The sequence below is a fragment of the Ananas comosus genome, linkage group 12, assembly GCF_001540865.1.
Source record: "Ananas comosus cultivar F153 linkage group 12, ASM154086v1, whole genome shotgun sequence".
NCBI lineage: Eukaryota > Viridiplantae > Streptophyta > Magnoliopsida > Poales > Bromeliaceae > Ananas > Ananas comosus.
The window spans coordinates 5,143,158-5,157,903 of record NC_033632.1 but is presented as its reverse complement, the minus strand read 5'-3'; the positions used below and the strand labels follow the sequence as shown (position 1 = coordinate 5,157,903).

Here is a 14,746-nt window from a genome sequence, read left to right as displayed (position 1 = left end):
TTCAAAATAACATAAATGTATTAAAAAAATATTTTTTTCTTATAAAAGAAGTAAAGGCAGATTGGTCATTTTCTTTTCTCTCCATTAACGTCGTACTTCTCTTGAAATATTTCTAAAATCTTAGAGGGGTGCAAACGATAAGTTTTTAAAAACCATAAAAAAAAATTAAAAAAATAGATATTTATGTAAAAATTTATTGTCTGTAATTTAGCTTTGTATTTTTATATAAACATATTTTTTGAAAAAAAAATATAGAAAGTAAGCAGTACACTATCCAAACAATAAAAGAGCACTAGAGCTCTTAGCCCATTTAATCGCTGTCATTTGGTCTGGTGGAGCAAGAGAGAAAGAAAAGCCGAGATCCACAGGCCAGAGCCGATCCATTTGCATGCTCGATCGGGAACATGAGAGCTGTCAAAGACCCTCTCACCCTACACCTACAAGAACCCTACGGGATATTGCAGCCTGCATCATCACCGCTCGCAGCATATGCAGCAGTGCTGCTTCTCTTCCTGCTCGTCGCGGCAGCCGTCGCGGGCATGTGCGTGTCCACGACGTTCGCACGACGCAACAAGCGGTTCAGCGCCAAAAAACACGCCGCGGCGGCGGATGCAGCAGCAGCAGCAGCAGATTCGAATGAGAACGAGTCGACGCTGCGTAAGGCGTCGGAAGTGCAGCGGATCGCGTCGGCCGGCTGGTGCATGATCAAGAGAATCTTCGTCTGTTCCGCGCGTACTTCGAGGCCGAAGCCCGTCGGCTGCGAAGCGTCGGAAGAGGGCGCGAGATGGGAGCTGACGGTCGACGAAGGCGCGTGGGACGGATACCGAGGGGCGGCGGCGGCGGCGGCGGCGGCTGCTCTGCCGCTGTGGCAGCGCAAGATATTGATGGGGGAGAGGTGCGAGCTGCCGCGGTTCAGCGGCCTCATACTGTACGATGAGTGCGGCCGCCCGCTTCAAACCAGCCCCCGAACAGGAACGATCATTCCACGGCAGGTACTTCTTTAGTAGGAATTCGGCTCAAGTCAACCGAATCGCATGCTAACAAGCTGTACTAGAAATTCTTATTTTAATATTTCGATGGCTAAAAAATTTTTACAAAAATGTTCTTTAAAGTTTTCCTTCTTTAATTAATGTAAAGCTTAAAAACGAGTGCTTTCGAAAGCTTAATTTCAAACTAAATCTAAATCATGTGAATTCAACAGAGTTGGTTATTTCATCCTATTTACAGTGTATCTGTACCCGAATTAAAATTACGATCAAATTAGTTATAGATTTATCATATAAATTGCATTACTAGTCCCTAACCTTTTCTAGTCCCTAATTTTTTTTTTTTAAGTAGTCAAAAATTAATAGCGCAATGCTAGTTGTACATCCCTAGAGAAGTATAGGATATATACTTCATCTATCTAAGAGTGGAGACTTTAGTACTAATCATATCGATGTAACTAGTAGAGTACATTCCACTCTTGAATGAATGTGGTATACATCCTGCACCTCCTTAGGAATGCACAGATCGTATTTTTCATAAAAATATATAAAACTTATTTGAACTATAGACCATTTTGGTCCGACCATCCAACTAATTTTTCAAAATTTTAGTTTTAGTACTTAAGTTTTTAATTTATTCTATTTAAGTAATTTGATAGTTCTTCTAATATAAAATTTAACTAATTGCTTAAATAAATAAATTTATTGTTATATAAATTATATAAAATATACTAATTAAATCTATAAAAATCAGTAATGTATTTAATTTTAAAGTGAAAGAATCATTACCCGTTGCAAATCTAGGAAATTAAAAAATGAGGTAGCAAAATAAAAATTTTTAAATGTTAAAATAGGAAAAAGTTAAGGTAAGCTCTCTCTCTATAAATAGAGTTTGTTTGGGATACTATTAATACTAACGATTATTTGGTGCTATCTAGTTTTTAATCATTAGATCTATATTTTGATCAATTACGTTCTTTAGATTATACTATTCTATCAACCGCCTACTAAACCTAAGGGGCACCACTACTAAACTCTTAACAACTATTATTCTAATACTATAATTTTTCGTTTAAGGGTTAAAAACTGGACAATATTCATAGTCAGATACTATAAAAACAATATTCTAGTCTAACCCTATATATATTAGCCCATCTAGGGTACTATTAATAGTATTAATCACTTAGCACCTGTTTGGTTCGGGGTTAAGGGATGGAATAACACCCAATTTGGGAGGGTGGGTTAGCTAACCCCACACTATCCAACTACTCCAACCAAACAAAACATTATTTTACCCACTATCCTTCTTATCCCACCTACTCCAACTAAACACTATTTTATCTATATCTGGACTAAACCCAATTCTCAACCAAACATAAAATTACTCTAACCCCACCTTAACCCTGAACTTAACTCTATCTCTGGAATAACAAGTTTTACTTAACCCCGAACCAAACGGTGGTACAGTGTTATCCAATTTTTAACCATTAGATTTACACTTTGAGCTAGAATATTATCAGGCATGATCTAAACTATTGAAAATATTTAGAAACTAAAATTCATATTTTTCGACATTATTTGACTAGTGATCAAAAGATCTCAAAATTAGTAATTTTAATAGCAAATATAATGTGGTTGTAAATTTAATGGTGTAAAATAATCTAAATTTGATGAAATTTTCTAGAAAGTTCTCTTTACTATTTAGGTAAGATTAGTACTTCTAATCTTAAATTCAAATATTTTATTATTATTTTTTATAAGATTTAGCTTCCGTGTTACCGATAGTATAATAATAGGACTATATATATATATATATATATATATATGAGGAGTCCGGCTGGGATACTATCGATAGCACGAAACATTTGGTGTTATCAAGTTTTCTACCGTTAGATTTACCTCTTTTATCATTTTCATATGTTCGATTATACTATTAAACTAATCACCTACTCAACCTTAGGGGCCTATATCATCCTAACCGCACATCTTTTAATTCAAGGGCAGAAAACTTAATAGTACCAAATCTTTAGTGCTATTAATAGTATTTCAGCCTAATTCTATATATGAGTTCGGCTGGATACTATCGATAGCACCAAGTTTTTAGTGCTACCAAGGTTTTCGCCGTTAGATTTAATATTTTGACTATTTTCACCCGTTAGATTATACTATCCAACCAATAACTCACTTAATACTAGGAGGCCCACATCATCCTAACCGTACATTTTTTCATATAAGGGCCGAAAACCTAATAGCACCAATAGCTTGGTGCTATTGATAGTATTCCAATATATATATATATATATAGTCCGGCTACTATGCTATTAATAGCACGAAGCACTTGGTGCTACCAAGTTTTCTGCCGTTAGATCTACCATTTTGATTATTTTCAACCGTTAGATTATACTATTCAACCAACCACCCACTCAATCCTAGGGGGCCCACATCATCCAAACCGCACATCTCTTAATCCCATGGCCAAAAACTTGGTAGCACTAGTGACTTGGTGCTATTAATAGTATATTAGCCTAGTTCTCTCTCTCTCTCTCTCTCTCTCTCTCTCTCTCTCTCTCTCTCTCTATATATATATATATATATATATATATTCCGATTATGCACTTCAGAAGCATCACTCATGTGGTGCTTCTAATATTTTAATCCTTTGATCGTTTCAAATCCTTGGATTAATACTACTATTCTAGAGGAATTACTAAACTCTATATATATATATATACACAGAGACATAAAGTTTGATATTTAGATTCCTCAATTTTTAAAATTATTTCACTTTAGTCCTTCAGAAAAAGAAATTGTTACACACTTATTATACTTGTCAGCGCTTTTTGAAGTAATTCGATTTCTTTTCATGTTATGCTTTTAATATAGTGCCTTGATTTTCAAATATAGAAAATGTTGGAACTCAATAGGCAATGGATTTAAAATATCAGATTTAGATTAAGGATTGATGGTGAATAGCAAACGAGTATCGCCATGGACTGAATGTAGGTACACTTTTTCTAGTAATAAATAAGGACAGGTACTAAAGTGAAACAATTTTAAAAGTTCAAGATCTTAAATATTGAACTCAAAAATTAGAGGGCAGAAATAAAACTTGACCAAAAGTTTGAGTACTAAAAATATAATTTAGCAAGAATTTATTCAAAATTAGATGCATAAATTTGGAAGATACTTTCACGGTGCAGGTTGGTGAGTGCGTTGTTCACCTAAGCCAAACTAATTTACTCCTATTTATACATCTACACAAATACGTCACCTAATCTACTCCTATCTATATATCTATCTATATCTATACATCTATACAATTACGTTAAAGAAAAACCTAAAAACGGTACGGTGGAGCTCTCTTTCATTTGGGGAAATAGGTGGGCCCACTTTTTTATTCCCCTCTCTCTCTCTTTCCCAACATCCTTTCTAAGTCTACAAATTCATCACATAAACTAAACCTATTGTTTAATAATTAATATACTAAAATTAAAATTTATCTGATAAGTATAATTTATAATATATAAAAAATTTAGACACAAAAATTAATAGATTTGTACCTGTATAATAAAACTTTATAAATATAGTGTAAAAAAAATTATACACTCTGTATATAAGACATCCTTATATATTATTCAATTTAACTTTAACTTTAACATAAATAAAGTTTAGTTTACAGCTCGTCTTGCTTGGAGCATTTGTTGGCCCACCCACTTTCTCCACTCCTCTCTCTCTCTCTCTCTCTCTCTCATTACCTCTTTTTTTTTCTCTTTCTTTTTTGGCCTATTCCACTTCTAAGAATTTTTCTATGAACAAAAAAATTTATTTTTTAATAAATTTTATAAATACAATATAAAAAAATAGTAATATATCTAGTTGATTTATTTTTTATAAATAGGAAGTTGTTGTGAATCTTTTATTTTTTGGCAGTGCGCTATTTTGTATTCTCTTATTATTTTAATTAGGCAATACTTTTTATAATTTTAATTTTATTTAATATTAGAAAATTTATGAAATAAATGTACTTCATGTAAAGTTAGTGTGAGATATTATATCTGATTTGTGAAAGTATATTTTCTATTTCATATATTACTATATATTTATATATATTCATAAAATTATACGTGCTTAAAAAAATAAATATTTTAAAAAATAACTAAAATATTATCACCCGCTGCATCGCGCGGGTTCGTAGCTAGTGTTTACATATATGCAGTATCAATCAATCCTCAGAATAATGTTGTCTTTTGCTACTGCAGGAAAAGCAAGCAGCAGCTATTACTACTCTGAAGGACCTACTTTAGCCACTCTTTCATGTTTAAAATAAAATAAAGGCTAATATAAAACGTATGTACTTAATCTCTCTTAAAAGATCAAAAATATTTTAGTAAATAATAGTAACTAAATTTGTTTTTATTTTATTACTGTTTTTTCTACCCAGGAGAGTGAAGTACATATTTTTATCTTCGAAATGTTAAATGCTCACAACATAAGTTTTTAGAAAAAATAAGTGCATTAAACATCATAATATATTGAAAAGAACAAAGTACATTTTAGTCTAAAATAAAATTATTAAGTGGCAAAAAGTTTTCTCCTTTGTGTAGCAAGAGCTTCTTGGAAGAGGTTAAGATTGTTGAGAGAACAAGGCCGGGCTCGAGTGAGCAGAGGTATCAATAAGGGCATATTTGTTTCATTATCGAAATTGGACTTTGGATTAAAGTGGAGTTTGGTAAAAACTACTTCTTTTCCGCTATTTGTTTCGCATTATGGAAGTAAAGTTTTATTTGTTTTGCTGTTTGTTTGATAAAAATGTATAATATAAAATTATAATTTATATATAAATAATAAATATTTTAATAAATAAAAATAATATAATTATATTTGTATATAGTTAAAATTTAATTTAAAACAACTAAATTATTCTTTTATGCATAAATTATAGTAACACAGCAATAAAATTATAAAGTAAAAAAATATTAATACTTAATTAATCAATTTTTATCATATTTTAATTATACAAACTAAATAAATAAAATATTAAATGTGCCAACTGAATAAGAAAATAATTAGTACCATAATTAAATATATTTAAATATAACTATCTTTACCTAGTATATTGTTTTATTATTTTTTTCATTTTTCTTCACCGTAATTGACTTCGGCCCACGATGTGCCGAAATCAATTATGCCGCTTCAGGTTAACTCGAATTTCGACCGTAATTTTTTATGATGAATCAAACAACAGAAGTGATCATTTGTGACAAAAACGACTTTTCTACTCTCAACTTCCACCCAACTTTCACCCAACCAAAAATGCCCTAATTGCTTATTTTCGTACACCCGACAATTCTCGTCTCTTTCTGTTATTTTTTCTTGGTGTTTTGGGGTTCGGATGCTCAAAGGTGTAGTTGGGACAAAAATTCTTTGGAAAGCACTGCTGAAAATTGATTCTCTTGTTGGTACAGACAGAACCACAGTAGACATAGATCTTTCAATGGTGATGCAAAGATTGATTAGGAAAATTTGTGCCCCGTGTAGAGAAAATTCTTTAATTTTGTGAATAATTTTGAAGTAATATATACACACACCAACCTTCGGTTGGTTGGTAGTTGTCAGGTCCCAAATTCGAATGCTAATTGATTTATATTTTTAGCTAAATTTATTTCTAAATGAACTAAACGAAGTAAATAGCGTGTTACTTATCTCTCTAAAAAAAAAACTTCAGCGGGGATGCAAAGCCTCACCAAGGAGCTCCGATCGATGCACTGTCATTTTTTGTATCGGTTTTGTCTCAATTAAAAGATTATAAATCTTTCCTTAAAAATTTTCTTTTTTTAATTTAGCATTATAAAATATCTAATAAATTTTTAATGAAGAAAAAACTGGCATGTGATAATATATCGAAGATTTCCCAACTAAGCATCATTGTGGAGTTCACCGTGAAATTTTATTTCCCATAGTGTAGATCCGAATACCAATAGGAATGCCTAAACGGCTAGAAGAAAGTCTAATATATAACTCTCGCACCTTATTATTCTTATCTGGAACATAAATGACGTGGTGCAACTGCTACATAAGTCTTCCTCCATGGCAAAGGTCTACCGCGGTATCTAAATGTTTGTACATGTATTTAAATAAATAAAAAAAATAAAAAAACAAAACAGAACGAAACTTACTTGAAATATAAGTTATTTTGAGTTTGCTATCTGTTCTTTCAAAAATTTAATTTTATAATTCAATATTTCAAATAGTTTGATTTAAGTCGGTCAACGGCACTTTAATTTTAAAATTTAAGTTATTTTCTTTCATTAACAAATTATAGTAACGGGAATAGCTAATAATTTATAAAGATAAATAATGTATTCAAATTTTAAAGATAAAGAATTACTATCTGACTAAAATTAAATAAATTGAAAAATTGGATAGTAAAAAAAAGGTTATAAAAGTTAAATAATCAACTCAAAATAATTTATAATTCAGATAAATTATGTATATTTTTACTAAAAAAAGAAAAAAAATCTAAATGGAGATTGTGCACTCAACGATTGTATGTGGACAGTTACGATAAATGATATTTTACTTTTGCAATAAAATTAACATTTGGCATATTCGTTATTCTTTTTTTTTTTTGTTTAAATATAATTTCTGTGTAGTAGAATTCGCAAGCATTTTTTTTGGTAAACTTTAAATATCATTTCTGTGATTTTACACTTTTTTACTTTAGTACCGTATTATTTAAAGTGTATCAATTGAGTACCCTATGATTTTATTTTTTTCTTTTTGTTAGCTCCTCCGCTAACATTTCGTTTAATTATATATAAATAGCTTCAGATATTTCACCTAAATTTATTGAATATTCACTTTAGTATCTTTTAGTTTTAACTTTGTCACTGATTTAACAAAAAAAAATAATAATGGAAGGAATAATAAAAAAAAGAAAAATAAAACCACGGGATACTAAATCCCTCTTCGTTTATTTTATTTAAAAATAAACTTAACTGAAAATATGAATCAACTAGGGTTCAAACTTGAGATCTCTGATACCAACCATCAAATTCTTTGCCACTTATTCTATAATCGGTCAGTTGTTGGTGTAGTGCTTATAGCTATACATCTAACGGCTTAGTTTGGCATGAAAAATAGAAATGTGATGGAAATTTCTTTTCACTCTTTTTTGAAAAAAATATGTTTTTAATATTCAAACGATTTGCATTACAAGCTAACCAACAAAAGCAGGATAAGACCGTCTATGGCTAATACATACATTCAGCCATATAAATTTTTTATTTATAAAATGAACACAACCAAATGAGGCACTACTCCTAAGTGGTCACTGGTTGGAACCATAAATCTCAAAAACACTGAAGGTTAGAAATACGGGTCTCGATTATGACTCGGCCCAATCCGACCTCACGCCACTTCAAATAATTATCAAACATAAATAATAAAAAAAACCCTTTAAATTATTCGATTTTTAAATTTAGGAAAAACTTCAAATACCCCTCGTGTGGTTTCGCACTTTTTCACTTTAGTACCCTATGGTTTAACGTGTATCAAGTTAGTATCTTGTGTTTTCGCACTTTCTCACTTTAGTACCCTGTGGTTTAAAGTGTATCAAGTTTGTACTCTGTGATTTTATTTTTGTATCAAGTTAATATCTTTTGGTTTTATTTTTCTCTTTTTATTATCCATTTCGGAATATTTTTTTCGTTAAATCAGTGACAAAGTTAAAACTAAAGGATACTAAAATAAATATTCGATAAATGTAGGTAGGATATTTGAAGTTTTTGTATATAATTTAACAAAATATTAAACCACAGGATACGAAAGTAAGAAAGTGCGAAACCATATGGTACTAACTTAATACACTTTAAACCACAGGGTATTAAAGTGAGAAAGTCCGAAACCACATAAGGGGTATTTATAGTTTTCCCTTAAATTTATTTCTAGAAAAGTTTGAGAGAAAATTTACTTCTATTTCTTCCTTATTTATGGATGCCATAACGTCAGTGGATCTCGAGCTACTCATGGGTTAACTTCATTCTCAGCCAAACCCTGAATTAAAATGAGCGGCAAATTTAAAGAAATTAAAACTTTAGAAAAATAAATTTCATCACTTAAAACTTTAAAAGTATATTTCAAGAGGCAAATGAATCTTTTATTAGAGTTGACGACTTTTAGCAGTAGACTAATTAATACTTAATGTTAAGTATATATATATATAAAAGAAGTTAGAAACTTTTAGAGAATAAAATCAAGGGATGAATGTAATTTTTGTCTCAGAACTATCAATTTTAGTAGATAGTGACAACCTAACAAAATAAATAAATTTATTGAATAAATCATCATCAAGTTCTATTAATTGAAGTGAATTTTCATTAGTATTGATACTGTTGTCAAATGAGGGTGAAAAATATTGGTGGCAATTTCACAAACACTTGGTGGGCAATTTCACAACCCACTTTCTATAAGCATCAAATGAAAAGCCAAGCACAAGAGCAATAACAAAATAAACCAAATCACAAGAACACAAGGATTTACGTGGTTCAGCTATGCCTACATCCACGGGAGAACAATGTAAAAGAAGCTTCCGATATAAATTTGGAGATTACAAGAGAGATTCAAATGGGAGAAATATCACCTTAACTCCAAGATATAAAAGAGAGCTCCAACAATCTCTAACTCTATCCAAATGGTGTAAACCACACCTCACAAGGAAGATCTCATCTCCTTTTTGATAGAACCAAGATCAAAACCAACTCTAGGGTTTCTCTCTTTCTCCCACTTTTTTTCTCACTCTCTACTTCTCTCTATTTTTTCTCTCTTTTCTAATATCCCACTTTAGCTCCCTAAGAGAAGAGGCTAACAATATGGGCTTTTGGATCAAAAGAATCATGATCCAAAAGCTTACAAATATGGGCCCACATACATGATAAGAAAATATAGAAAGAGGAGATTTTGACTTCACCAAATTACATAGCCCAAATAGCAAGGCCCAAATAAGAAATAGGTCCAATATAATTAGCTCAACAATCTCTCACTTGAAGGCAAATCTCCATCCTTCAAATAAGTAATCTCCATCCATCAAATGAGCTTCATCACAATGCATTGTTCTCCAACCACTCCATCTACATCTCGATCAATCCGGAGTGCTTCCTACAAAATATGAGTTTTTCCGTAGGAACAACCTTTGTCAACATATCCGCAAGGTTTTTCTTTGTATCGATCTTCTCCACATTCAAGTGTTGACGATCTAATGCCATCCGAATAAAATGAAAGCGAACATCGATATGCTTATTTCGGGAGTGATACGCCGCATTCTTTGCAAGATGAATTGCACTTTGATTATCACAATGCACAACATATTTATTTTGCTTCACTCCAAATTGTGCAAGCAATCGCTTTAACCAAATCATTTCCTTCGCCGCCTCGGTCAAGGCAACATATTCGACTTGCGTAGAGGACAAAGCAACAATGTCTTGAAACCTAGACATCCAACTAACCGCACTACCTCCAAATGTAAAAACATATCCCGTAGTGGACTTTCTTGTCTCTCTACAACCGGCATGATCGGAATCAACATATCCATTCACCTCCAAAGAAGTTCCACCAAAACACAAACAAATATTTTGTGTGCCCTTCAAATATCGAAGAATCCATTTAATGGCTTGCCAATGCTCCCATCCCGGATTAGACATATATCTTGAAACAACTCCAACCGCGTAAGCTATATCCGATCTTGTACAAACCATAGCATACATCAAACTTCCAACGGCGGAATTATAAGGAACATTCTTCGTTTTATCTCTTTCGACCTCATTCTTTGGAGAGTTCTTCTTGGATAACTTGAAATGTCCGGCTAATGGAGTAGAAACCGGCTTACAATCATTCATCTCAAACCTTTCAAGAACTTTAGAGATATAGCCCGATTGACTAAGCCACAACTTGCCATGCTCCCTATCCCTTTTAATTTGCATGCCCAAAATTTTCTTTGCTTCACCAAGATCCTTAGTAGCAAACTTCTTTGACATATCAAGTTTCAACTTTGTAATATCATTTTAATCATTACTGGCAATCAACATGTCATCCACATATAGTAACAAAATAGTAAAAGAATCATATGTTGAGCTTCTAAAATAAACACAATGATCAAAATCACATCTTTTGTAGCCTTCATCTTGCATGAAAGAATCAAACTTCTTATACCATTGTCTAGATGGTTGCTTTAAACCATACAATCCTTTCTTTAGTTTACATACTAAATTAGGATTAGCTTCTACAAAGCCTTTGGGTTGAAACATATAAATTTCTTCATCCAAATCACCATGCAAGAAAGCGGTTTTAATATCAAATTGCTCAAGCTCAAGATCCAAATTAGCAACCAAGGATAAAACAACTCTAATTGAGCAATGCTTAACAACGGGAGCAAATATTTCATTGAAGTCAATACCTTGCTTTTGTCCATAGCCTTTAACAACAAGCATTGCCTTATATCTCTTGGATCCATCGGCTTCATTTTTTATCACATAAACCCATCGATTTTTCAATGCTTTCTTTCCGACCGGAAGCTCCACCAACTCCCAAGTATGGTTTTGATGTAAGGAATCCATCTTATCCTCCATTGCCCTTTGCCACTTTGCTTTTTTGGGACAATCTTTTGCTTCCTGAAAACACTCGGGCTCACCCGAATCAGTAAATAAAGCATAAAGAAGGAGAATACCTTTGGGTGGGTTTATGTAGCCTAGTTGATGTTCTCAAATCATGTGCCGGCGGGGTAGACATATCGTTCTCACTCTCATGAGAATCATGCCGACTTTCACTAGATTGTGTACTTTCTTCATGATCAACATTATCATCATGACCAACATCACTATCATGAAGTGGAGAATGAACTTCATGTATATCTTGAGAAGAACCATCAATTTGTACATCAACAACAAGTTTATCTTTCTTTTGCTCTTCTTCCGTGCCTTCTTTAAACATTACATCCTCTCTAAACACAACATCCCGGCTCCGAATAGTTTTTCTAATAACGGGATTCTAAAGTCTATAGCCCAACTCATCACCTCCATAGCCAAAAAATACACATTTCTTTGATTTCACATCAAGCTTTGTTTTATTTTCCTTCGGAATATGAACATAAGCTTCACACCCAAATATTCTTAAGTGCCCATAGGAAATGTCTTTGCCACTCCATATAATTTCCGGAATGTCTCCATCTAATGCAACACTAGGTGATCTATTAATCAAGTAAACGGCCGTATTTGCCGCTTCGGCCCAAAAGGACTTTGGTAGGCCGGAGTGCGACAACATACTTCGAATCCGTTCCACAATTGTTCGGTTCATTCTTTCAATGATCCCATTTTGTTGTAGTGTGTAGGGAACCGTCTTCACTCTTTTGATGCCATTCTCAAAACAAAAATCATCAAAGGCACTAGAGCAAAATTCACTACCATTGTCGGTTTGCAAGCACTTAATAAAATGATCACTTTCCTTTTCAACACGGGCTTTAAATTTCTTAAAAGTTTCAAAAACTTGATCTTTTGAAGCCAAAGGATAAATCCAACACTTTCTAGAATAATCATCTAAGAAAGTAACAAAGTAGTATGCACCTCCAAGAGACTTAATATTGAAAGGACCGCAAACATCGGAATAAACCAATTCCAATTGCTTGCCCTTTCTATGCATCTCATTTCTTTTAAACTTAACTCTATGTTGTTTTCCCATAATGCAATGTTCACAAAAATCAAGAAATGAATGCTCAAAGGAAGGAATAAGTTTATGTTCTTGTAATACCTTCATACCATGCTCACTTAGATGACCAAGCCGATTATGCCAAACTTGCATATTTTCGCCTTTGCTTGCGGTAGTAACCATCAAATTTGAATCATCACCCTTTTGAGCGGTTCCATGAAGTGTATAGAGACTTCCATCCTTTTGCCCTTTCAAAATAGTCATACTACCCCTTGATATCTTCCAAGAGCCCTTTCCGAAAGTGATAACAAAACCGGAATCATCCAATTGTCCCGCCGATATTAAGTTCTTTGTGATCTCCGGAACATGACGCACATTTGTCAATGTATGCTTTTGACCATTTGTTTGCTTTATGACAATGTCACCCATGCCAATAATTTTACATGCCCGATCATTACCAAGATAAACAAATTCACCATCTACTCCTTTGTATGTAGAAAAATATGATCGATCGGGACATATATGAAAAGAAGCACCGGAATCCAAAACCAAAGTGTTTGCACAAGAAGAGACCGCGCAAGCAACACTTAATGTGACTCCACTTTTACCATCCGAAGTGTTGTTAGCTTCATTCTTGACATCCTTGTCTTTACCTTTTTGCTTATTTTTTAAAGCATAACAATTCTTTCTTACATGACCCGTCTTCTTGCAATACCAACAAGTAAGCTTTCTACCTTGTGATTTTGATCTTCCTTTACTTTGAGATCTTCCCTTTGTGTTGGAATATTGGCCTCGCTTCGGTGACCTTCCTCTTTCATCAATAGTTAGTGCTTGACTCAAATCACTAGACAATTGATTTGTGGCTTTGCGAGTTTCCTCATTCAACAATGAAGCAACAATATCATTCAACTTGAATTTGTTCCCCATTGTGTTCACCACCATAGTAACAAGAGTATCCCAACTTGAAGGTAAAGAACTCAAAAGTAGTAAACAAAGGACTTCTTCATCAAGGTTAATTTTGAGAGACTTCAATTGTGCCGCAATAGAGTTAAACTCACTCACATGCTTACGAATAGTAGAACCTTCTTGCATCTTCAAGAGAAAGAGTCTCTTCATTGCATGCATCTTGTTCACACCGGAAGGTTGCTCAAATGATTGCTCCAAAGTCTCCCACAATTCGGATGCGGTCTTGCATTGATAGACATCAAATAAAATTGATGATGAAATGCATGGTCTAATCGCCGCCAAACATTTTCGGTCAAGTATATCCCATTCATGATTATCCATATTAGTAGGCTTTGCACCTTTTCCTAATATTGGTAAATCAAGCTCTTTTGCAACTAAATAATCCTCTATCATGATTTTCCATGTAGGCCAATTGCTCTCATTCAACTTCTCAAATTCCATAGCTTTCTCCATTTGAAAGATGAGTGAATAAACACAAATGAATGCTTAGATAACCACCAATCAAGCTCTGATACCAATTGTTGTCAAATGAGGGTGAAAAATATTGATGGCAATTTCACAAATACTTGGTGGGCAATTTTACAACCCACTCTCTATAAGCATCAAATGGAGAGCCAAGCACAAGAGCAATAACAAAATAAACCAAATCACCAGAACACAAGGATTTACATGGTTCGGCTATGTCTACATCCACAAGAGAACAATGCAAAAGAAGCTTCCGCTATAAATTTGGAGATTACAAGAGAGATTCAAATGGGAGAAATATCACCTTAACTCTAAGATATAAAAGAGAGCTCCAATAATCTCTAGCTCTATCCAAATGGTGTAAACCACACCTCACAAGGAAGATCTCACCTCCTTCTTGATAGAACCAAGATCAAAACCAACTCTAGGGTTTCTCTCTTTCTCCCACTTCTTTTCTCACTCTCTACTTCTCTCTCTATTTTTTCTCTATTCTAATATCCCACTTTAGCTCCCTAAGAGAAGAGGCTAACAATATGGGCATTTGGATCAAAAGAATTATGATCCAAAAGCTTACAAATAGGAGCCCACATACATGATAAGAAAATATAGAAAGAGGAGATTTTGACTTCACCAAA

The 14,746-nt window shown here is 33.1% G+C and overlaps 1 protein-coding gene across 1 annotated transcript; it reads left to right on the top strand.

Moving 5' to 3' along the window:
* Positions 280-5,729, top strand: LOC109718750. The gene is made up of 2 exons (XM_020245144.1): positions 280-992; positions 5,246-5,729. The coding sequence occupies exons 1-2, from the start codon at positions 405-407 to the stop codon at positions 5,288-5,290; spliced, it is 633 nt and encodes a 210-aa protein (XP_020100733.1). The 5' UTR covers positions 280-404; the 3' UTR covers positions 5,291-5,729.